This window comes from Bos taurus, chromosome 24 (genome assembly GCF_002263795.3).
Source record: "Bos taurus isolate L1 Dominette 01449 registration number 42190680 breed Hereford chromosome 24, ARS-UCD2.0, whole genome shotgun sequence".
NCBI classification, from domain to species: Eukaryota; Metazoa; Chordata; class Mammalia; order Artiodactyla; family Bovidae; genus Bos; species Bos taurus.
The window spans coordinates 46,461,408-46,486,380 of NC_037351.1; the positions used below are offsets into that span (position 1 = coordinate 46,461,408).

At 47.5% G+C, this 24,973-nt stretch overlaps 1 protein-coding gene across 2 annotated transcripts in view; it reads right to left on the minus strand.

Annotated features, from left to right (window-relative positions):
• ST8SIA5 (ST8 alpha-N-acetyl-neuraminide alpha-2,8-sialyltransferase 5) overlaps positions 1-24,457 on the minus strand; it is a 78,030-nt gene extending 53,573 nt beyond the window's left edge. Inside the window, exon 1 of one of the 2 annotated variants that reach the window (XM_024984187.2) lies at positions 23,950-24,385. In XM_024984187.2, coding sequence (XP_024839955.1) covers positions 23,950-24,080 — 131 coding nt within the window. In that variant the 5' untranslated portion in view covers positions 24,081-24,385. 2 annotated transcript variants of the gene reach the window in all.
• Positions 24,458-24,973: the final 516 nt, after the last annotated feature.

The following is a 24,973-nucleotide window of genomic DNA, read 5'->3' on the forward strand; positions in this document are numbered from 1 at the left end:
ACCCAGGGATCAAACCCAAGTCTCCCGGATTGCAGGCAGATTCTTTACCGTCTCAGCCACCAGCGAAGCCCCTAATAACCAAAGTACATGCAAATGAAATTAAAGCAATCCTTTTTTATTAACCTATCAAGTTGACAAGATAAATGTAATGTTAATACCTAGGGCTGGTCATTGGTGTCATCCACATTTCTGGAAAAGAACTTGGGAAGATGTATCAAAGGGTTTAAGAGTGTTTATACATTCAGTCCCCATGATACCCCTTCTAGAAACTGATCCTTAGGAAATGATCCAACTTTGATCTGATGAAATAAAATTTATATTTTAAGGCAGGACAAGAAAAGTTAAATATAAAATTATCTCTCTGTGGTTTGGGCCTTCTCCCTCCCTGATGAGCAGGCTTCGTCTGCATTAATGTGCAGACAGAGCTCCTGTAAGATGGGAGTGCCTGCTCAACCGGAAAGATTGTTGTTGTCTTTTTCTTTATTCTGATGCTAGCAATGTAACTTCTCAAAACAAGAGTGCTCTTTCCCAGCTCTGTAGCGGGTCATGCTGACTTGCTACTCCCTTGGTGCGTGTCACCTGGACTATGCACCCTTGGTGAACTTTATGGAAAATATCAGTATGTCGTTCTGATGCAAAATCCTTTATCTCAAAAATCTGTATGTCTTATGTGAAATAGATGACCAGTCCAAGTCTGATGCATGAAACAGGGCACTCAAAGCCGGTGCACTGGGCCAACCCAGAGGGATGGGATGGGGAGGGAGGTGGGAGGGGGCTTCGGGATGGGGGGACACATGTACACCCATGGCTGATTCATGTCAATGTACGGCAAAAACCACCACATTGTAAAGTAATTAACCTCCAATTAAAATACATAAATTTTTTTTTTAATGCATATGTCTGTGACTTCGACTCCTAAAAGGTGGAACAGTTCTCAGAGCTTTCTGTGATTCTGCTTCCCAGGTTATAATCTTCCGTTTGGCTGGAACAAAATTCCCTTTTTTCCTTCTTAACTTGATGGTTAATTGAATTTTTGTTGACAGATCAAAGGGCTTTGAACCAGACAGACAGTTGTCTGGGGTCTTTTATTAATCAGGAAACATCCTAAATACCCAGCACTGGGGAGAGGCTAAGGAACTACGGTGCTAAATGACATGTGGCCACATGGGCCCCAAAATATTATGTCTATGAAGTCATTTTAAATGGTGCAGGGAAATCATTAACGTAAGCAAAAAATTAATAAATAGAATACACGTTCACTATGATCTCATTTCTTTTACAAAAGCAGTGCTTAGAGCAAAGTCGAGGAGAAAACATTCCCTAAAACTAATATGTCACTGAGTGTGGTATGATGAGGGAATTTTTTCCCCTGCTTATTTATACTTTGCTGTCCTTTCCATAAGCTCTAAGACAAACATGTATTATCTAATAATCACAGAAATAATGTAGACTCTGAGCAATACAGAGATCACAGATGACTTTGTAGACCTTTGGAGGCACCCAGTAGGTCCTCAGTAAATAACACTTGGACTTTGTCAAGTGAGAAAAAGCAGGTGAAAAAGCCTTCTGGTAACTCTTTTCATGCTGCATGAACAGAAGGGATTGAAGAGAGCTGGCGCGAACACAGAAAGGAAAAACTGGGAAAACCAAGCCGGGGAGGTTTTTTCAAGCTGAGATTTGAGAGAAGGAGCCGCTCCAGAGTTTCATGCCTTTCTCCTGAGTAACTGCTGCCACCCAAGCCCCTCAGCGCCCGGTGACCTGCTGTGGGGGTCACCAGCCTGTGGCCCTTTGTCCTCCCCCAACCCCATCTGGACAGCCCAGGGTCCGGTGAGGATCGGTGCCTAGGGATCAGCAGCCAGAAGCGGCTGCAGCAGTTGAGCTTTAGCTCAGCTTTTAAGCCCTTCTTAACTGCGATCTTGACCAAGAACAGAACCAAATCCACCTCTTTTTCTTGAGTCAACTTGATCTCAAGCTAGTGGGCCCACTAAGAACGTGACGCCTTTACCCAACGAGAGACCCTGTGCTGGCCAGAAGGGCCACTCTCATTCCCTGACATTGACCTCTAAAGTGATGAATAGTCCCATAACACCCTTCCTCTCCCTTAACCAATCATTGTCTTCACTCTCCTTGGGCCTTGGGCCATTTCACCTGGACACACCCTGGACAAAACAACCGATACTTTACGTTCCCACAAAGTGTTTTACTTCCACCACAGAGCAAAGTTCTCCAAGGAAGAAGACGGTGAATGAACTGAGTGAATGAAGCAAAGGCAGCAGGGACCAGGGGTTATCTCACGCTACACCTGCCCAGGTAGGTGCCCTGAGCCCCAGCCCACTGCTGCCATGTGGGAAGACGAGCCTTATGTTGCCATTTTGTTCATCCTTCCAAGAGATGCTGGATAGCCAGACTTCTATTTTTAATTTGCCAATTTTTAAATGCTGTGTAGACCAAATACTCCCTGCTGTGAGCTACTCACAGCCTGGGGAATCCCCAGTGGTGGCCCTGACTTACATCCTCTGTTTGAAGCTGACCCTAGTCCAAAGAGGGAGACAGAGTGTGTGCCGCCCATCTCAGCTGAGGAAACTGAGGCAGAGCACGGGAAGTTACCTCTCAGCCAGCTGGAGGCAAAGCCAGGCCTGGGAGCCAGAGCCTTGACTCCCAGTTCAACCACCAAAATGCTGGATGCTGTGCCAGGACTCAGCATGACTTGGGATCTTCCATCTTGGGGGCTGGGTCAGCAACAACCCTCAGCCTCTGCCTCCTGTGCAGCAGACACACTCACCATCACAAAAGGCAGCCACAGGGGAAGGCCAGGGCGTGCAGCTCCTGAGCCTGGCCTGCAGCTGCCCTTTCCCTCCCTCCAGACAAAGCGTATATTAGGAATGCAAATGACTGAGCTGCTGTTATGACAAGATAACCTTGAGTCAGCTCTATTTGGGAAAAAAAAGAAGAAAATCATTCACAAAACGTCAGTTCTTAACTTTCGTGGGAGGCTAATCTATTGAATTATTCATGTGCGTTCTCGCTCCTCCATTCCAAAAAGGTAACCTGGCTTTTTCAACCTCTTACTCTAGGGCCATGTGGGTGGTGAGGACTGAAAGCTTCACAGTTCCCTGAAGAAACTGTGCGACACCGACCCAGAGGGCGGCGGGCGGGCCTTTGGCTCTGGGGATGGGTGGGTGAGACCATGGCTGAGTGGAAGATTCCTCAAGTGCCAGAAGCCCACGATGTCTCCAGTGCGGGGTCTTCACATTCCCCTCTACACGGACTGAGGGCCTCAGAAAGACTGCTTATTGGAGCACCTTGGGAGGCTGGATCCAGACTTTCAGAAGCTTCCAGGGAGCAGTGACTGGACTGCCTGAGGTGGGGGTTGGCCTGGGGAGCCCTGCAACTGTTTCGTTCCACACAAGCCTCCAGGATCCCCACACGACCATTCAAAGGCGAAAGGAAGGCACCTCAGTAGACTAAACAGACTAGATTTCCCACCAGCTGATGGATACAGTTTAGTCTATTTTTTTTTAATTAAAGGAAAAGTGAGGAAATGAGCCATTTCGTTCACACCAAGCTTCTCAAATAAAATGTATAACCACTCTTCTGTTATGAATCAGCAAAGTACTTATGTTGTACGTCACAGCTGACAGGATATCTTTCCTTTATCCATTCACGCTATTTTTATTCCATTATAAATGTATATATATCAAATATTTATTTTATTGTTCTATATTTGTTGAACAGTCATGCCTGGCTGGGGTTCAACAGAGAAGAAATTAGCAAGGTCTTGCCCCAGCAACACTTCATTTTGACTACAGTGAGACAGATAATCTAACAGGCAACATAACATGTAATGTGTCAGATGGTGAAAAGTGCTGTGGAAAAAATAAAGGATAGCAAGAGGGAAAAGGAGTTGGGGGCGAGGGGCTGCTCCACAGACTGTGGTCTCCTCCCGGAGAAGGTGACATCTCAGCAGGGTAGGAAGCGATGAGGGAACAGGTGGATCCCAGAGAAGAATGGCCCAGAAAAGGCCTGGCACCTGCAGCGGCCTGAAGCATGAGTCCCATGGCTTGTTCTGGGGCTGGCAAGGAGTCTAGGGCAGGCAGCAGGTGATACAGTCCACCTTTCTGTGGCCCCTCAAAGTCATCTGCAAGGGAGGTGACCAGGGATCTCTTCTGAGCAAACACCTCTGGTGGGCCCCCAGGATTCTGGGGGTTTGGTCCTCCTGGGGCACACAGATTGCCCTCTCCCACCTCTCACAGTCCTCCGCCATCCCCAGGTCTACAAGAAGAGCTGGGATTGGTAGTCAGGAAGACCCCCTCAGAGAAGGTGTGGACCCTTCCCACCCAGCTCACAGCGGAAGTGCCTGCCAGCTGGGAAGCCTTTGCAGGAGGATGAATGGGCATAATTACCAGGTTCCACGTACTTCCTTGCCTGGTCTCCATCCTGACTCACTAGTGACTCACATTATTCCCTGATGGTAACTTTCACCCGGAATGAGAAGAACCTCAGGGGAAAAGAGAGGTGGGTTCATCCCCCAGTTGCCCGTGGGGGCCTTTCATTGGGGGCAACAGAGAAGATGGTGCAGGTGGCAGCCTGCTGGGAATGAGGGCAAGGGTTGCTCCATTGGCAACCCCCCCACACTCTCCACCTGCAGGTGGGAAGAGAGAAAGCTAGTGGAGCAAGTCTCGGGCACTGGAGTGAGCGGGGGTCTGCGGACAGATGGCAGAGGGCTGGCCTCCTTGAAAGGCCCCTGGTGCCCAAGAGCCTCCCGGATGCTGGGAACGTTCATGGTTCTGCGGAGGCCTCTGGCTAAGGAGTGGCCCAGGGGAGTCCAGGTTCAGCCAGTGCTCAGGCGGGGACAGGAGAGGGTGCGCATGGGGGCACTAGCCAGGGGAGGGTCCAGAGAGAGGAACCAGAGGAGCTCCAGGTACAACTCGGGGGCAACCTCACACCCCCATCAAGCCTTGCACCACAGAGACGCTGGGCTCCCCCAGTCAACCTCCAAACAGTCTGCTCCCTGGCCTGGCCTTCCAGACCTCCACTCTCAGCTCCAGACTCACAAGAGCGGGCACCCAAGGCCATCCAAGTCTCACACCTCTTCCAACTACTCTTGGCTAAATATCTGCTCAACGTTTATTCCACGGTGGGGGCCACCTTTAGGAGGAGCATGGGGTCCACAGGAGGCACCCACACCAGCCTTCCAGCTTCCTCCAGCGCCCAGACTGCAGACAGAGCACCACAGCTAGCAGAGTGGAGACCCCTTCCCTCCTGGGACAGCAGAGGAGTGATGTGGATATGGGGGGAAGGTCCCTTCAAACACTCATCCTAGCATTCATTCCAACCACTCTGTGTCAAGAGCTCCCACTAGTTCTACTTTCTCCATCCTAGGACAGGCCCAGAGTCTATGTGAGCAGGTGCCTCCTATGTTAGCGCCCACCCCCCCACACTGTTCCCCAAACCTCTGGAACCCAGTCCAGCTAAACGCCGATCAAGTCATGCCTTCCCCGGCCTTGTCTCCTATTAGGTCCTTTGACTCTTATGGGTTGAATTGGGTCCCCTCTCCCCATAGCAAGAAAATCAGATACTGAAGTCCAATCCCAGGGTGACCTTATTTGGAAATAGGGTCGTTGCAGATGTAATTAGATAAATTATGATGAGGTCATGTGGGGACTTCCTTGGTGGTCCAGTGGTAAGAACTGGGGATGTCCCTCGGGGTCCAGTGGGTAAGACTCCGCTCCCAGTGCAGGGGGCCTGGGTTCCATTCCTGGTGAGGCTGCTAGATCCCACATGTCATAACTAAGAGTTCACATGCCACCACTAAAGATCCTGCTGCAAGGAAGACTGAAGATCCTGTGTGCCACAGCTAAGCCCTGGCACAGCCAAATAAGTAAACAATTAAAACATTTTAAAAGATGAGGTCACACTGGAGTATGATGGACCCCTAATCCAGTAAGTCTGGTGTTTTTATAAAGAAAGGGACACAGACATGTACGCAGGGAGAAAACCCTGTTAAGATGAAGGCAGAGGTCTACAAGCCAGAGTGTCGAAAACTACCCCCAAACCACCAGAAGCTAGGGGGTGGTGGGGAGCAGATTCTCCTTCACAGCCCTCAGACCCTACCAATGCCTTGATCTCAGACTTCAGCCACCATAACCGTGTGATAATAACATTTTGTTGTGTGAGCCCCCAGACTGTGGTACAGTTCACATTGGTGGGTTCCACATCCATGGTTGATTAAAGCAGTGACTGTGAAACCCCAGGGTACAGAGGGCTGACTCTAAGGAACCTAAGCATCTGTGGATTTTGTTCTTCTTTTCCCCTCCCAATAACCCCAGCCCCCTCTATGCACAGCACCCCACACACACCTCTGGCTTACCTGCCTCATGTCCATCCCCCCACAGTCCAGAGCCTTGGCAGGACCTGTGGGCCCCTCCCAGAGGGACTAGCAAAGCCTGGCCAGTGGCCAGTGTCATCAGGGTGGGAAGAGACAAGAGTACCTTGGCCTCCCACTCATACTGCATAAGACTAAACTGGGATCAGAGAGGCTATTGATCTCACAGAACCATCACCTGCTCCTCCAGACTCAACACCACAGCCTGTCCCCCAGAGTCACCCTAAATCCAGTCTCTGAAACCCACAAAGCTCTCCAAGCCCACCTCGGGTCCCACCTGGCCACTCACCACCCTGATTGCTGTCTCCTCTGAAATCTACAAGATTTATAGTCTATGCCACACGACTAATTTGTTTATACACAGTCTTACCTATTTTTCATGCTTGTCTCTTTCAGTGTTCTGTAAGTTCCTTAAGGACATGTAACATAGCTGATGATTCTTTAGTAACCTAACCTTTCCACCAGCATACACCTGAATGTTTAGTGGATGTTCATTGATTATTGGGGAAAAAGTTGAGGATTCCCTTTGTGTGCATCATTCATTCAGCAATTAATGTCAGGCTTTATGCCAGGTCCTATGAATTCAGAAATGAATGAAATATCTCTTTCAAGGGTCTTACAAACTGCGAACCTATACCACTTACTCATCCTCTCTGTGTATTAAATGAGGATGACTGTATCTGTTTAACAGGACTAATGTGAGGATTGAATGAGATAATCCTTCTTTAGGATTATCTGCTTAGGTTAGAGCCTGGCTCATGAGCCCGTAATGAATGCTAATAATTTATATTATTGCCCGATGAATCCATCACCTGTAGTGTATGTATGTGGAGGGGGTTCCCACACATCGAGTGAAGAGCTAATTGAGAGAATTACTGGATGAGAGATTATTAGATGAGAAGTGAACGAGCCTGAATAAGTCAAAGAGGAGAAACCTCTAAGAGGTGAAATTTGCCTGGAAAGCACAAATATCAAAAGGGAAAAAAAGTAGAGAGATGATCAAGAGCGAGCTGTGAGAGGGCAGCACTGTGCCCCTGAGGGACGCCGGGCAAAGGACAAGAAGCTCCCTAACACCCAGCAGCTTGTGCAGGCTGGGCACAGAGAGCCCAGGGCCAGGGCACAAGATCCAGGAGGCCCCACCCTCTAGCTGATACAAGGGCAGAGTGGACACCGGAGAGGGAGTTCCATTAACTTTGTCCCCTGGGTGCCTTGCTTGCCTCCCCCTAGTCCCAGCCCTACAGCAGGAGCCCCATCAAAACTTGCTCTGATCAGCAAGACTGTAGCTGTTCTGCCAGCAAAGCACAAACCCAGGGTGGTGAACAGCTCAGCCCCTTCCCCATCCTGAGGGTACCCGCCAGCTCCACTCCATCCCCACAAGGCACTCTTCCCCTCCAGAAGCACCCCAGGTAGATCCTCCAGTCCTGTCATCCCCACCTCTTGGGGGTCATGCCTGTTTCTCCAGTGAACAAGGCTTTGTCCTTTGAGAAACCTATATGCAGGTCAGGAAGCAATAGTTAGAACTGGACATGGAACAACAGACTGGTTCCAAATAGGAACAGGAGTACGTCAAGGCTGTATGGCACCCCACTCCAGTACTCTTGCTTGGAAAATCCCATGGATGGAGGAGCCTGGTAGGCTGCAGTCCATGGGGTCACTAAGAGTCGAACACGACTGAGCGACTTCACTTTCACTTTTCACTTTCATGCATTGGAGAAGGAAATGGCAACCCACTCCAGTATTCTTGCCTGGAGAATCCCAGGGACGGGGGAGCCTGGTGGGCTGCTGTCTATGGGGTTGCACAGAGTCAGACATGACTGAAGTGACATAGCAGCAGCAAGGCTGTATATTGTCACCCTGCTTATTTAACTTATATGCAGGGTACATCATGAGAAACGCTGGACTGGAAGAAGCACAAGCTGGAATCAAGATTGCCAGGAGAAATATCAATAACCTCAGATATGCAGATGACACCACCCTTATGGCAGAGAGTGAAGAGGAACTAAAAAGCCTCTTGATGAAAGTGAAAGTGGAGAGTGAAAAAGTTGGCTTAAAGCTCAACATTCAGAAAACGAAGATCATGGCATCCAGTCCCATCACTTCATGGGAAATAGACGGGGAAACAGTGGAAACAGTGTCAGACTTTATTTTTTTGGGCTCCAAAATCACTGCAGACTGTGACTTCAGCCATGAAATTAAAAGACGCTTGCTCCTTGGAAGGAAAGTTATGACCAACCTAGATAGCATATTGAAAAGCAGAGACATTACTTTGCCAACGAAGGTCCGTCTAGTCAAGGCTATGGTTTTTCCAGTAGTCATGTATGGATGTGAGAATTGGACTGTGAAGAAAGCTGAGAGCCGAAGAATTGATGCTTTTGAACTGTGGTGTTGGAGAAGACTCTTGAGAGTGCCTTGGACTGCAAGGAGATCCAACAAGTCCATCCTAAAGGAGATCAGTCCTGGGTGTTCTTTGGAAAGACTGATGCTAAAGCTGAAACTCCAATATTTCGGCCACCTCATGCAAAGAGTTGACTCATTGGAAAAGACTCTGATGCTGGGAGGGATTGGGGGCAGGAGGAGAAGGGGATCACAGAGGATGAGGTGGCTTGATGGCATCACTGACTCGATGGACATGAGTTTGGGTGGACTCCGGGAGTTGGTGATGGACAGGGAGGCCTGGCGTGCTGCAGTTCATGGGGTCACAAAGAGTCGGACACTACTGAGCAACTGAACTGAACTGAACTGAGGGGGAGTGTGGGATCAGCGGTGAGAGCCTTCGAATGCATACTTGAGATACAGCATAAAGTCAGGCTGTACCTTTCCTTGACCCAATTTCATATCCTCAAATCTCAGACCTGCACAAGCCATATGCAGGCAGCCCAGATCTGTACCCTCAAGGTGCAGGAAAGAGGAAGGCTGGAGGAAAGAGTATGGAAGAGTCCTGTCTACACCGGGCAGGATAAGGCAGGCCCAGTCTAGGGTCCTGCCTGCTGTGCTATCACATAGAAGGCACCAGGGTAGCTCTGGGGAGTCTGTGCTGAGTACAGCTAGCACAGGTGCTATGAATTCAGAGCAGGGACGCACACTGTGGGCCAAGAACAGAAGGAGAAGCAGGATTGTGACTGGCAGAGAGATAACTGGGAGGGCACAGCAGACAGGGAAAAGTTGGTATAAAGTTGCAGAGTCAGGACAGATGTGATGTGTGAAAGACCCTTGGCTGGCAGGAGCAATGGTCTCCTTTAAGAGTCGGGTGATCCCCTACTCTCTTTCAGCTGATCCTTTTGGGACCTGCAGGGCAGATTGTTCTGTCTATGCTATACTGGGCAACTCTGTTCTTTAAAAAAAAAAAAAGAGTGGGGCTTCAGGCACAGGTTGATCATGGGGGTGATACTTTTGTTTGGAGAGGCCATAGGGGATGGAGAAATTCTAGAGTTTCTATTTCTGGCAAAACGGCATGCTGAAAACCCCTCTGTGGCGAGTGCCCCTTCAGGAATGAAGGATTTCCTCCTGACCTGCTGGGGTACCAAGAGCTGACAGCCCCCAACTCTCAGTTTCCTCTGGGAATCACCCCATATAAAGAGAGCCAACTTGGCCAAGACCACACTCTCTTCCAGAAGCATCTGCATCCAGTGACTAAAAATTCAACCTAAAGGTACAAAGGCCCAGCCTCCTCACCCTGAGGAAGCCTCAACTCAGGGAACACTCTGCAGCTCCTTGGTCCTTCTTCCTTCTTTAGGTGTTGATCCCAGAACACATCTGAATAAACATCCTGTATTCAAATCTCTGGCAAAGAGTCTTCTTTCCAGGGACCCCAATCTACAACATCTCCCATTACAAAATGCTGCTGCTACTGCTGCTAAGTGGCTTCAGTCGTGTCCAACTCTGTGCGACCCCATAGACGGCAGCCCACCAGGCTCCCCTGTCCCTGGGATTCTCCAGGCAAGAATACTGGAGTGGGTTGCCATTTCCTTCTCCAATGCGTGAGAGTGAAAAGTGAAAGTGAAGTCGCTCAGTTGTGTCCGACCCTCAGTGACCCCATGGACTGCAGCCTAAAATACACCTAATATATATATGGTGGTGGTGGTTTAGTCGCCAAGTCATGTCCAACTCTTGCAACCCCATGGATGCCAGAGCCCGCCAGGCTCCTCTGTTCGTGGGATTCTCCAGGCAAGAATACTGGAGTGGGTTGCCATTTCCTTCTCCAGGGGATCTTCCCAACCCAGGAATCGAACCCGGGTCTCCTGCATTGCAGGCAGATTCTTTACCAACTGAGCCACGAGGGAAGTCCCTATATATATATATATATATATATATATATATTCATATATTCACAATATGTATAAAACTCCTTCTTAAATGGATGAATGATCTGGCAAGGAAAAAAGCTGTAGATGAGTTCCAGAAACAGCAGCAGTCCTAGCAGCATTGGTCAATCCCCGTGATCCATGCTTCCCTTGCAACGGCAACAGGGGCTACCCAAGATAAAGATTCTTCTTAGAAACCTCCTCCTTCAGCCAGGAAAACACAAACAATTCAAAATCAAGGTAGGAAAAGAAAGTAAAGAAGAACACATAAAAAACACAAAATATAATGGTAGAAATAATATTCTAACATCCTATGCTATTCATCAGTAATCACAATAAATGTAGATACACTATACTACCCAAGTAAAAGATAAAGGCTGTCAAACTAAATATAAAAACTGTAGCTATATGCTGGTTACAGAGACATGGAATGAAAGACATGAAAATGTTGGGGAAAAAAAGGATAAAGAGAGATGTGACAAGCAAATACTAGCCAAATGAAAACTGCCTCACTATATTCATTTCAGACAACATCGAACTGAAGGATCAAAACATTACTAAAAACAAAGAAACTCCCTACATTTTAATAAAAGATTCAGTTCACTAGTATGCATACTAAACTAGCATGCATCCAATAGCATCACTTCAAAATGTTTAACGTAAAGCCTGGTAAGTTGATAAGGAGAAACTAATAAATCCACTATCATGGAGGAAATTTTCAACATGTATCTTTCAGAAATCGACAGAACAAGTGAACCAAAAAACTAAAAACAAACAAAACCAGTGAGGATACAGAAGACTAAAAAATTAAAAACCACGTGATTGAAAAGATATGTAAGGATACTGTACCTAGCAAGGTGAGAATCACATTTTTTTCAAGTACACAAATAATATTTATGAAAATCAACCACATACTAGACCACAAAGAAAATCTCAACAAATTTCAAGGAATCAGCCTTATAAACATCACATCACAATTCATTTGGGTTAAAAATTCAAAAAAGTATGTAAAGAAAGAATCTGGAACTTTTAAAAACTTCTAAATTTATGAGCAGGAAAGAATCCAGTCATGTCCGACTCTTTGCGATCCCATGGACCATACAGCCCATGGAATTCTCCAGGCCAGAATACTAGAGTAGCCTTTCCCTTCTCCAGGGGATCTTCCCAACCCAGGGATTGAACCCAGGTCTTCCGCACTGAAGGAGGATTCTTTACCAGCTGAGCCACCAGGGAAGCCCAGAAATACTGAAGTGGGTAGCTTATCCCTTCTCCAAACTTTATGAGCAAATATAAATAAATCACGAGAGAAATTAGAAAATATTTGGAATTCAAGATAATTAAAATACTTCAAGGTAACGAAAAGGAGCTATATGACTAGGAACAAATTACTTAACGTCACTGTGCCTCAGTTACCTCACCTATAAAATGACAGTAGTGATCGTATCTATTATTTGTTGTTAGAATTCAGAGCGGTAACATATAAAGTGCTTAGACTGGTGTGTGGCACATTGTAAATCTAAGACAATTCTGAATTGTTGTCATCATCATCATCATCCCAAATCACAGAAATTTAACTACAGAGTTATTTAGAGGAAATATTATAACCTAAAAAGCTTACATTGGAAAATACTTAAGACTGAAAGGGGCATTTCAGATGGTAAAGAATCTGCCTGCTATGCGGGAGACCCAAGTTCGACTGACTGAAAATTACAAAGATGAGCATCCAACTTAAGACGCTAGAAAAATAATATGAGAATAAAACCAAAGCAAAAAAAATATTAATGAATTCGATAGGAAAGTTACAAGAGAAAAATCAACAAAGCCCAAAATCAGTCATTTAATAAAGATCATTTAAAAATAGAAAAAAGAAACAACGTTAGGAATAGAAAAGGAACCAAAACCTGAGATGTAACAGAGAATATTATGAACTTTGTGCAAATAAATCTGAACATTTTTTAAATTTTTCTGGAAAACTATAATTTACCAATAAGTGAATGAAGAAATATAAAAACCTGAATAGCCTTGAACCATTAAAGAGACAAAATTGGTAATTTAGAGTCTTCCCACAAGGAAAATATTAGGTGCTGATGGCTGTACACGTGAATTCTACCAAGCTTTCAGAAAACAGATATGAAACTTGCATAAACCGTTCCCAGAAAATAGATAAAGAGGAAGCATCCCAACTCGTTTGACAAGACTGGTTTTAAAACTAGACAAAGATAGCATTTTAAAAATTGCATGCCACTATCATTCAAGATGGAGAAGGCGATGGCACCCCACTCCAGTACTCTTGCCTAGAAAATCCCACGGACGGAGGAACCTGGTAGGCTGCAGTCCATGGGGTCACGAAGAGTCGGACATGACTGAGCGACTTCACTTTCCCTTTTCACTTTCATGCATTGGAGAAGGAAATGGCAGCCCACTTCAGTGTTCTTGCCTGGAGAATCCCAGGGACGGGGGAGCCTGGTGGGCTGCCGTCCATGGGGTCGCACAGAGTGGGACACAACTGAAGCGACTTAGCAGCAGCAGCAGCATCATTCAAGAGCATGAGATCCAACATCTTAAATAAAAATATTAGTCAACAAAATCTCAAATTGTATGAAACAAATAATGTACCACAAACAAGCTGTGTTTGTCTCTAAAATTCTAGTTTAATGTCTATTAACACAATGAAATCCCATGGACAGAGGAGGTCGGCAGGCTACAGTCCATGGGGTCGCAAAAGAGTTGGATATGACTAGGAGATTAAACAACAACAGTCACATCAAAAAAGTAAAGGAGGGACTTCTCTGGTGGTCCAGTGGCCAAGACTCTGCACTTCCAATGCAGGGAACCAAAGTTCAACCCCTGTTCAGGGAACTAGATCCCACATGCAACAACTAAGAATTCTCATGCCACAACTAAAGATCCTGCATGCCGCAACCAAGGTGGGGTGCAGTCATATAAGTAAGTAAGTCAAAGCACTTTTTAAAAGAGTAAAGGAGAAAAAGTCCAATAGATGTAGAAAAAGCAACTGATTAAAATTAATATTCAAACACAACAACAGCACTTTTTAGCATATTCCATGAGGGAACCTTCTTTTCCTTACTAGAGGAAACAAAACAAACAAAAAACTACGACAACGAACAAAACAAAACAAAACTAAGCGGACGGATGCAATGGTGACACTTCACTGTTATTCCCCTTAAAAGCAGGATTCATGACACCACATAGAAACATTAATTCAAAATGGATCTAAGACCTCAAAGTAAGAGAACAAGCTATTAAAAAACAACCCTCTTAGAAGAAACCATAGGGGTAAATCTTTGTGACACTTGATATTGCAAATAGGCAATGGTTTCTTGGATATGACACCCAAAACACAAGCAACCAATGAAAAAAGCAGGTGAATTGGAGTTCATCAGAATTACAACATTCATGCTGTCAAGGACATTATCAAGAAAGCAAAAGAGAACCCATAAAATGAGTGAAATGGTTTTCAAATCGTATATCTGACAAGGCATTTATATTTGGGACGCTTACAACCCAATAATGAAAAGACACACCATCCCATTTAAAAATGGGCAAAGAATCTGAATAGACATTTCTCCAAAGAATACATACAGCTAATAATAACCACAGGAAAGAATGCTCCACATCCCCAGCCATCATGAAAACACAAAATCAAACCCATAATGAAATACCACTTCAAAACCACTGAGATGACTATGATCAAAAAGATAATAACAAGTGTTTCCAAGAATGTGGTGAAACTGGACTCCTCATACCCTGCTGGAAGGAGTGTAAAATGGTGTCACTATTTCAGAAAACAGTCTGACAATTCTTCAAATGATGAAACATAGAGTTACCATGTGACCTAACAATTCCACTTGTTACCACGCTGTGTGTTGTGTGTGTGTACTCAGTCTTGTCCGACACTGTGTGACCTTCTGGACTGTAGCCACCAGGCTCCTCTGTCCGTGGAATTTTCTAAGCAAAAATATGGAGTGGGTTGCCATATGACTCAACAATTCCACTTGTATACCCAAGAGAAACGAAAACACACATCCACAGAAAAACATGTACAGCCATGGTACCATGCTCATGGCAGCCATATACCATGAGCAAAATAGCAAAAATGTGCAACAGCAAATTGCAATAGTAATATGTTCAATAGCAAATGTGCAATAGCAAAAAATGAGCACTAGCAAAAATGTGAAAGTCCATCATTAATGGATAAACAAAATATGGTATATCTGTAAGTTGAATATTATTCACCAATAAACAAATGAAGTACTGATTTGGGATTGCCATATACATACTGATTTATATTTAAAATAGATAACCAATAAGGACCTATTGTATAGCATAGGGAACTCTGCTCAATATTTTGTAATAACCTTAATGGGAAAAGAACTTGAAAAAAGGCTAAATACATGTATATGTATAATGAATACTTTGCTATACACCTGAAACTAACACAACATTGCTAATCAACTCTGCTGCTGCTGCTAAGTCGCTTCAGTCGTGTCTGACTCTGTGCAACCCCATGGACTGCAGCCTACCAGGCTTCCCCGTCCATGGGATTCTCCAGGCAAGAACACTGGAGTGGGTTGCCATTTCCTTCTCCAATGCATGAAAGTGGAAAGTGAAAGTGAAGTCGCTCAGTCGTGTCTGACTCTTAGCGACCCCACGGACTGCAGCCTACCAGGCTCCTCCATCCATGGGATTTTCCGGGCAACAGTACTAGAGTGGGGTGCCATCAACTCTACTCCAATATAAAATAAAAATTAAAAAAAGAAATGAAGTACTGATATACGCTCCAACACAGATGAACGTTGAAAATATGCTTAGTGAAAGATGTCAGGTACACAAGACCACACATTGTATGTTTCCATTCACATGAAATGTCTAGGACAGACAAATCTAAAGAGACAGATTAGTGTATTTATTCATGTCTAGAGATGGGAGGTATGGGAATACTACGGGGTGATGGCTAAGAGGTACAGTGTTTCTTTGGGGGTTTAAGGAAAATGTTCTAAAATTGACTGGCATGAGGGATGCATAACTGTTCAAACATACCAAAAGCCATTTAATTGTACACTTCAAATGGATAAAGTTTATGAATTCATAGATGGGTGGATTTTATGACTATATTTCAATAATGCTACTCTTTAAAAATAAATTTTAAGAAAAAAAAAATCAGGATTAAAGCCAAGATATTCACTATGACATATTTATTGAACATGCTATCAAAGGTTCTAGCCAGCACAGTAAGATAAGTGAATTAAGGTAAAAGGGTTGCAACGAAAGAAGAAAATGTCTACATAGAGATCCCAGAAGACTCTACAAATAAATTACTATCATTATGTGTTGATTATTATTATTATCCTCAAGCTTGCTGTTTTATAAAAACAATATACACTGAAATCAAATTAATTTCTTTACACTAGCTACAAATGGACAGAAAATATAATTTTTTAAAGATTTTTTACAGTAGCATTATAAACTATGCATCTAGAGATAAATCTAACAAAAATGTTCACATTCTTTATGGAGAATGATAAAGCTCCTGAGAGACACTGAAGGAGGGCATTAAGGCCCATGTCTACCTGGTCCTCCTCTGAGATTAAGTTTAAACAGCAGGTTGCCACCAGATCACACAGTATCCTTTCTACCTTAAAAAAAAAAAAAAACAGTAATTGCTCTTTTGCTACCCCTCTGCTAAAACTTAAGTAATTGAAGTCTTTAACACTCCAGTATGCAGAGTACCTCATGAGAAATGCTGGGCTGGAGGAAGCACAAGCTGGAATCAAGATTGCCAGGAGAAATATCAATAACCTCAAATATGCAGATGACACCACCCTTAGGGCAGAAAGTGAAGAAAAACTAAAGAGCCTCTTGATGAAAGTGAAAGAGAAGAATGAAAAAGTTGGCTTAAAACTCAACATTCAGAAAACGAAGATCATGGCATCCAGTCCCATCACTTCATGGCAAATAGATGGGGAAACAGTGGAAACAGTGTCAGACTTTATTTTTCTGGGCTCCGAAATCACAGCAGATGGTGATTGCAGCCATGAAATTAAAAGATGCTTACTCCTTGGAAGGAAAGTTATGACCAACCTAGACACCATATTAAAAAGCAGAGACATTACTTTGTCATCAAAGGTCTGTCTAGTCAAGGCTATGGTTTTTCCAATGGTCATGTATGGATGTGAGAGTTGGACTGTGAAGAAAGCTGAGTGCTGAAGAATTGATGCTTTTGAACTGTGGTGTTGGAGAAGACTCTTGAGAGTCCCTTGGACTGCAAGGAGATCCAACCAGTCCATCCTAAAAGAGATCAGTCCTGGGTGTTCATTGGAAGGACTTATGCTAAAGCTGAAACTTCAATACTTCGGCCACCTCATGCAAAGAGTTGACTCACTGGAAAAGACTCTGATGCTGGGAGGGATTGGGGGCAGGAGGAGAAGGGGACGACAGAGGATGAGATGGCTGGATGGCATCACCAACTGGATGGACATGAGTTTGGGTGAACTCCGGGAGTTGGTGATGGACAGGGAGGCCTGGCATGCTGCGGTTCATGGGGTTGCAAAGAGTCAGACATGACTGGGTGACTGAACTGAACTGAACTGAACTGAACACTCCAGTGATGTGAGTTTATGTTAAGATTTTTGCACTAACAAAGGGGATTTGGAGCAGCAGAGAGTTTAAAGGTAGAGATGCTTTCCACACCCCCAGGAGCCTGGCGGGCTACAGTCCATTGGGTCTCAAAGAGTTGGACACAACTCAGCGACTAAGCACAGCATAGCACATTCTAGAATATGGGTAAACTTTATGAATTTATAGATCAGTAGATCCTATGAATACATAATGTTCCCAGTGTTCACACCCAAACCGCCCTTGCTCCATTGCCAAAACTGCAGGCCCTTTCGCACGGATCCCTCCACAGTGCGCGTCACAGTTGCCCACTCCCAGCCAGGGATCACTTTGCCTAGTTTCCTCTCGCACCTCCGTCTCCTCACTCTCCTCCACCCCCACCTCTCTGCAGCCTCAGCTCCCACGCCAGGTCTCCTCTCTCCAGCCCCTCTGTGCAGGCAAGCCCTCAGGACTCTCCTCTGTGCCCCTGCCCATCGCCATCTTTCACTCTGCTCTCCCTTGGGTAAGATGTCATCCAATTCCATCACACAGGCCAGTGTTTTTCTAATTGAGAGTTTCATCCAATAGATTAAAAAATCGATGCAGCAGTATATCCCAGAATTATTTTTTTTATTTTATTGTGGTAAAATAAATATAAAATTTACCATTTTAACCATTTTCAGTGTACAGTTCAGTGATACTCAGCACAACCACAATTGTTGTGCAGCCATCATCAGCGTCTAGCTCCAAAACTTCATCCTCCCAAACTGAGACTCTGTACCCATTAAACACTTATTTCTTATTCCTCCATCCTGAAGTTGCCCCTGGCAACCAAACATTCTGCTTTATGTCTCTACAGAACTCATATAAGTGGAACCATACAGTATAGTCCTTTTGGGATTGGCTTACAGCACTTGGTATAATATCTTACAGGTCTGTCCATAGTGTAGTATATATCAGAATTTCCTTCCTTTTAAGGCTGAATTTATTTTTTAAATAAAGTAAAATGGGGAGGGGGGTTCAGGATGAGGAACACGTGTACACCCGTGGCGGATTCTTGTTGATGTATGGCAAAACAAATACAATATTGTAATTAGCCTCCAATTAAATAAATTTAACTTTTAAAAAAGTCAAAAAAAAAAAAGAGTATTGAAATGTAAACAAAAAAATGAAGTAAAAGTGAATTTTTAATGAAGCAGAATAGAAAATACTAAAGTGAATTTCTCATAATGAGGTCAAACATTCTTTCACAGAATGTTTCTTTCAGATGGATGTGTATGAGAGTATGTTCTGGATCCCCAGGTATAACTTACAGTGTATAACAATCATGAAAGTTGGAAAAACGCTGATTTTGATGTGTGGTGACACCAAAATCCCCATTGTTTGTCTGGCTCTTGTCCACCCACAGTTCCTGAGCTCCTTTCCAATGAGTTGTTGGATTGCCCTGCAGTGTCTGAGCAGATCTAGATGTGAATTTGTTACCCTCTTTCCTCCAGACAAGCTCCTTCTCACATATTTCCCACTTGTAGTGGTTTAGTCACTAAGTTGTGTCCGATTCTTGCTACTCCATGGACTCCTCTGTCCATGGGATTTCCTGGGCAAGATTACGGGAGTGGGTTGCCATTTCCTTCTCCAGGGGATCTTCCCCACCCTGCGATCCGAACCCAGGTCTCCTGCATTGCAGGCAGATTCTTTACCAACTGAACCATCAGGGAAGAAGTCACTTTCCACTTAGTTCTCCATAATCCAGCTCTGCCTGCCTCACTCTGGCCCCCAGCTATACACGCGTTATGAAGAATGACTCAAGTCTCCCCTGAACCTTTCAACTGTTGTTCAAGCTGGGTTTCATACCCCTTCCGTCCACCTCTATTTCTTATGGGTCATTTCCCCTTTCCCTAGGACCCCCTTCAAATGCCTCCCTCCCTGCTCCTTAAGACATCCCAACCAATTTGCTATGGCTCGCTCCGCATCCTTCGAGTCCCCTGTCCGCATCTCCCGTGAGGCCTATGCATGTGCTACGTGCCATTCTGTCTTCCCCATAGACTGTGAGTTACTGGGGACCCTGGGCTGCATCCGTCTTGCAGATCACTGTGGGTTCAGCGTGTAGGAAATCTTCATTAAGTATTTGTTCAAGTGAGAACAGACATGGAAGCCAAGAAACACCAAGGGCAAATTTCACAGCTCTGTTTCTTGCCTTTTCCTTCTCATTCCACATACTGCTCACCTTCTCCGATGCCGGGAGCCAGCACAGGAGATCCCACCCATGACAAGGTCATGCGGAGGAGACCTGACAGGCAAGGCAGATCAGGACTCGAGGGACTCCCTGGACCTGCTCGAGCATCGACCCTGAAACCAAAGTCTGCTGTCTACTGTTTACCATATTCTGCCTTTCACCAACTCTTCTGACACTAACAGGGTCTATCCCTGACCACCTTTCTCTGAAGAAAATCAACTAAGGGCTCTAGTTAATAAGTCTCCTGGGCATGAAAGGAGTATTTCAATTCTAACCCCTCTGTTGGCATTCTAAGCTTGCTTGGCAGTTTTATCCATACTCTTGCAACTAACGCACATGATTGTTCACAACATCTCAACCATGACCTTAGAGCAGTGAAAAAGTTTTATTAGAATAATACTGCATTGTTGAGCCAATGCTTGCTTACCCTTTGTGTGCCTGGGAGTGCATTAGTTGGAATGTAAGAAGAACAAGTAGTAGCCTTGGTATTAGCAACATAAGACCTTTGAGTTAATAAGTTCTTTCTTTGCTATAACCCACTACACCTTTGCTCCATAAGAATGTAACTTTATTTAGTACTTTCTGAGGGTAACACAGATTGGAAAAATAAAGAAAAAACACTTTAAGGGAAAACAAGTTTTCTGGTGGACCAACCTTTACCAGAAAAGGGTCACAAAATGTCAACAGGCCTCTGGGCCAGAAGATAATGTACATAACACAAGACCCTTGTAAATGAAAAGGTATGCAAAAAACATTCTGGTTTCAATAAAGGTCAAAACTGATGGAATCTTGAGCTGACTCTGCATGACTCTGCATCTTTCACTTCTGGAAATGTGTAACTCAGGGTATAAAAGCTGCTTTTGAAAATAAAGCTGCAGACCGGCTTCACCTAAGCTTGGTCTCCCTGTGTCATCTTTCACCAACGCCGTTCATCCTGAGGGTATCCCTGGACTCTGCTGAGGCTGGACCCTGGCACTCCAGTAGAGACCTGGCGCCCACTAAGCCACCTGTACTGCCCACCTTCCTCTCTACATCTCCCCTTCACCTCCCTTCCTGGAAGTACCCCCTGTACAGCACAGGGAGTGGCCAGGCAACCAAAAAAAAAGAATGTGCACTGACTCACACCCCCACTCCCTTCTGCTGGAATCTGTCCCTGATTCTCATTGGAACAGCTGGCCCTGTTTGTGGCCCTGAGCTCTTTGTGTCATGTCAAACAATGAAGGCTCTGCCGAATACATCCACCCAGCTCAGCCCAGAAGCAAAGAACAGCCGCCTGCATGAATCCCCAGCTCCCAAGTAGATCTGCCTCCAGCACCACGTTCTCCTCACTTCTGACCAGGCTGCATCAACAGCCTCCCAGCCTCCTCCCTTTTCTACCCCTTTCTTGAAAGGCCCAGAGAGCCTTCCTTCGCTTGGATCACATCACTACTCTACTGAAGGACCACATGCAGCTCCCTGTGAACCGAATTTAAACTGTCCTTCTCAGTCCAATAAGCCACTGACCCAAAAATACATCTGTCTCCTCCTTCCCTGAGCTTCCCATTCCCTACACTCCCCCTTACCTTAGTGGGATCCACATCGTCACTGGTCTCCTGAGTTCACTACCCCTGCAGGTATGCGCTTTCAATCATTTCTCCATTACCCAATATTTCAAAAACCTACTATGTGCCAGGCACCATATTTGGTGCTCAGGGTACAGCTGGGGACAAAATAAAGTGAACCCTATCCCATGGAGTGTTCATCTAGAGCAAGGTTTCTCTCCCTCAGCACTGCTGACATTTGGGGCTGGATAAGTCTTTCTTGTCGTGGGCGGGCTGTGCATTGTAGCATCTTTAGCCCTGTCCCTGGCCTCAGCCCGAGAGATGCCAGATGCTCTCCTCTCCCTACTGTGACAACCCAAAGTGTCTCCAGACATTGCCCGAGGAGCGACACTGCCCTCATTGAGAACCACAGGCCTAGAGCAGCAGAGTTACAAATCACTCGAGGAGCTCATTAAAAAGGCTGGTTACTGGGACCCACTCCCAGAGAGGGGCCCGGGAACCTGCATTTCAGTGACCACGCAGGTGACTCTCGTGCAGGCCATTCCAGGGCATCTACTGGAGGAGCACTCAAGTGTCAAGTGTAGAAACACAGGAGACAGACCAGTAACCTTATCGAGTCAATTCATGGCAAAGATGAGATGTGTAAGAAACAAGATAGGGGAACAGATGCTATTCGTGTGCCAGCGTGGCAGCCACAACCTGGAGAAGGGTCCGGACAGCCTCTCGGCTGGTCCAACTGATCGATGGTTAAAGCCCCGTGTGACAGCACAGGTAGGGTCAGCCCAGGAGGTGCAAGTCGGCGGGGCTACGTCTCTGCACCTTGGCTCCTGCCCTCTTGGGCTCTGGATCTGCATTTTCCTCACCTGCCCAAAGCGTCTCCTTCCTTCACGGGCCCATTCGGGTCCCACCTCCTTCAGGTGGTCTTCTTCCCTCCCAACTCTGGTCTGGTGGCGCCTTCCTCCTCAAACATTTCGACACTCACATCTTAGCTCATCTGTGGCCACTATGTTTCCCCAGCTAGACATCAAGCCCCCTGAACACCAGGACCACGGCATCTTCTTTAACGATCCTACAGTGCCCTGCCGGGATCCAGTACATGTGAGTTTGCTTACTTGATTGAATTCATCCAGGCCCTGGAGCGAGGCTTGTGAGGTGGCCTCTGAGACTAAGGGGGATGAGGTCTCTGTGTTAGAAGTCGGGATGCAACTGGTATGGCTGCTGAATTCCAGGCAGCCAGCTCATCAGCCCAAGATCGAGGAGGGCCTGCCAGGGCGAGCACTTAGAAGCTGAGCTTCCGTTTGCCGTTTGCCGTGGGCAGGATATTTTCCCGGTGTTGATAAGGCAGCAGGGGTCCCAGCAACCCCGGGGCCATTCTGGGTAGGTGCCAGCAGGGGGTAGGAACCCAGAGCCACCCTGCTAAGGAGCAAGTGCAGCAAGCTGGTCGTTTTGGGCCCAACTGTCCTTGCACTGGGTCATCTTAGTGGGGGCGGGGGAGCAGGGGGCGGCAGGCCCAATGGGCTCCAGCAAGCCAGGAGACTCTGAAAATGTCCTTTAATGGTACCAGCACCACGCAGGGCCCATCAGCTGCCCTCAACCAGAGAAAAATGCTCTCTGGGAAGGTCGGGGCAGTGGCTGGTTGGGAACAAATGTTCTTGCCAAGGGGCCTCACGCTCCCCAGCTCGGGACGCGGAGCGGAAAATAGCCCAACTGTTTGACTCTCCTACAGTGAGCCCAGGCCCAGCAGCACTGTCACTTGCTCCCATCCCTGGATGCAGCCCAGACTAGGACGCCAGCGACTGACGTGAACTCCGAAGGATGCAAAGAGAAAAACTGTTTTATTATTCGGAAGTTTAGGGAAGAAGCCGGGATGTTTATATAGCTAGCCAGGCGTTTTGTTTTCTATCCGTCTGATGGGGGGAGGGGCAGCGAGGGTAGGAAGACAACTGACAGCGAAGGAAAAAGCTCGGGCAGAAAAGAGTGTGGTCTTTCCGAAAGAGGCTCTGAAACGCGAGGATCCTAGCGCAGCCCTTTCCCCAGGTCCTGTAACCCCAAGCGGCTGCCCTCCGCCAGCCGTAGGCAGAAGCCCATGGTGGCATTTCCGTGTTTTGCGCACGCAGGGACTGAGGCCGTGCCCGAGTGGAGTCCCTTTCTCCTAATGGAGTTTGCCCGCGGATGAGGTGGGGTAGGAGGGGGGCCCAAGTGGGGGCGGTTAACTTCTGCTGCAGCTCTGACCTTCTGCCGAAGGATGAGACGGAACCATCTGCTTCAGGAGGGATCGGGTGGTGAGTTTTCCCGGTGCCAGTGGATACCGGTCTGTAAGAATTCACTGTTTCTGTCGCATCGTCCGAGCCCACTATCCACCCCGCCACACCTAATTCTGCACTCCTGGGCGGGGGGATGGGGGTGGGGGGTAGAATGTGTTTTTTCCCCCAGGGGCCCCCACAAAAGTTCAGGACTCAAGAGGTAACCCTATACGGTTCTGAGCCCTCTACACCCGGCAGCCTCCCCTCGGACCATATGGCCGTGGCACTGTGGACTTGAGGACACTGATCTGACCCCTGAGGCCGCTCAGGACATTCGTATGTTTTTATCCTCAGCTTGGCCGGTCCGAATTCCATCCTGTCCCCCGTTTTCCACAACAGAACAAAGTTGTCGGGCCCCTCTGGCCAGCGCTGGACGCAGGCGTTCTCCTCCGGTTGCGTGGAGAGATGCGCTTAGGAGCGCGGGGACCCAAACCTCACGCGGCTTTGCTCGAGGCTCAGTGCAGACCCCGGGGTCGCTCACACGGGCCACGCCGGGGCGGAGCCTCCGGCTGCCACCTGGGGGCTTGCCCGCGGGCTCCGCGCCACCCCACCCGCGCTCGGACTTTCTTACCTCTTGATGTAGTTCCTGCCATACAAGATCTGTTGCAGCAAGGTCACCAAGGCGAAGGCGCAGATGAAGATGAAGAGCAAAGTTCGGTTCCCCAACAAATCCCTGTTCGCCGAGGGGTCCGCGTAGCGCATCCTGGCGGCCGCGCGCGCACGGCGGAGCGCGGCGGGCGCCTGGCGCCTGGGGGCCCCCTCAATCACGCGCGGGGCTGCGGGGCCCCCGGGGGCGCGCGGCCCACCAGGCGCCTCTCGGCGCGATCAGGAGGGTGGGGGACTTCTCGGAGCAAAGTTTCCGGCTGCCGAAGCCAGAGCAGGAGAATCCGAGGGCCGCCCGCGCCGGGGCAGCTGGTAGAACAGGGCTGGCCTCCCCGAGCTCCACAGATACCCCAGGCCTCCCTCCCGATGCCTTCACCTCCAGGCGCCCATGCCCGGCAGCCTCTGATTTCCCTGCGGAGGGGCGACGCCAGGTGCCCCGAGCCCGGGCGGCCCCTCCCGCCGAGGTGGTGGCCAATGGGGAGCGGGGCTCGGCTAGGTCCGCCTGTGCGCCGGAGAGCGCCGCGCACCGCCCCCTCCGGCCGGGCTCCGGATCTGTCGCCCAGTGCGGTCTCCGGCTCTGGCGGGCCAAGTCTGATCCCCGGGCCCGCAGCGAGGGAGAGCGCGAAGGTCGGCCTTCAGTTCTATAGATGGGAGGTGGGGGACGAAACACCCGGACAGTCTGGGTAACGACAGGCGGGGGGTGGAGAGGGGGAGGGGTGGGGCGGAAAACGCCGGGTTTGAATCCCGGAATTTTAGAAGGAGGCAGGAAGGAAAGCCGCGGCGGGGCACTGAGTCACCCCCGCTGCCGCGTCCTCACGCTCCCGGGGCGATATCTACCGAGAAAGCCGAGCAAGGTCAGCCCGGCAGCCCTCAAGGACGGAGCGCGCGGCTCCTGCATGCTGATGGCCTGCGGGGGTGCCCGCCCGCCCGCGCCCCGGGCGCCCCACTCCAGCAGGGAGGAGATTCTGGGGCTTTCTGCCCGGCCACAGCTC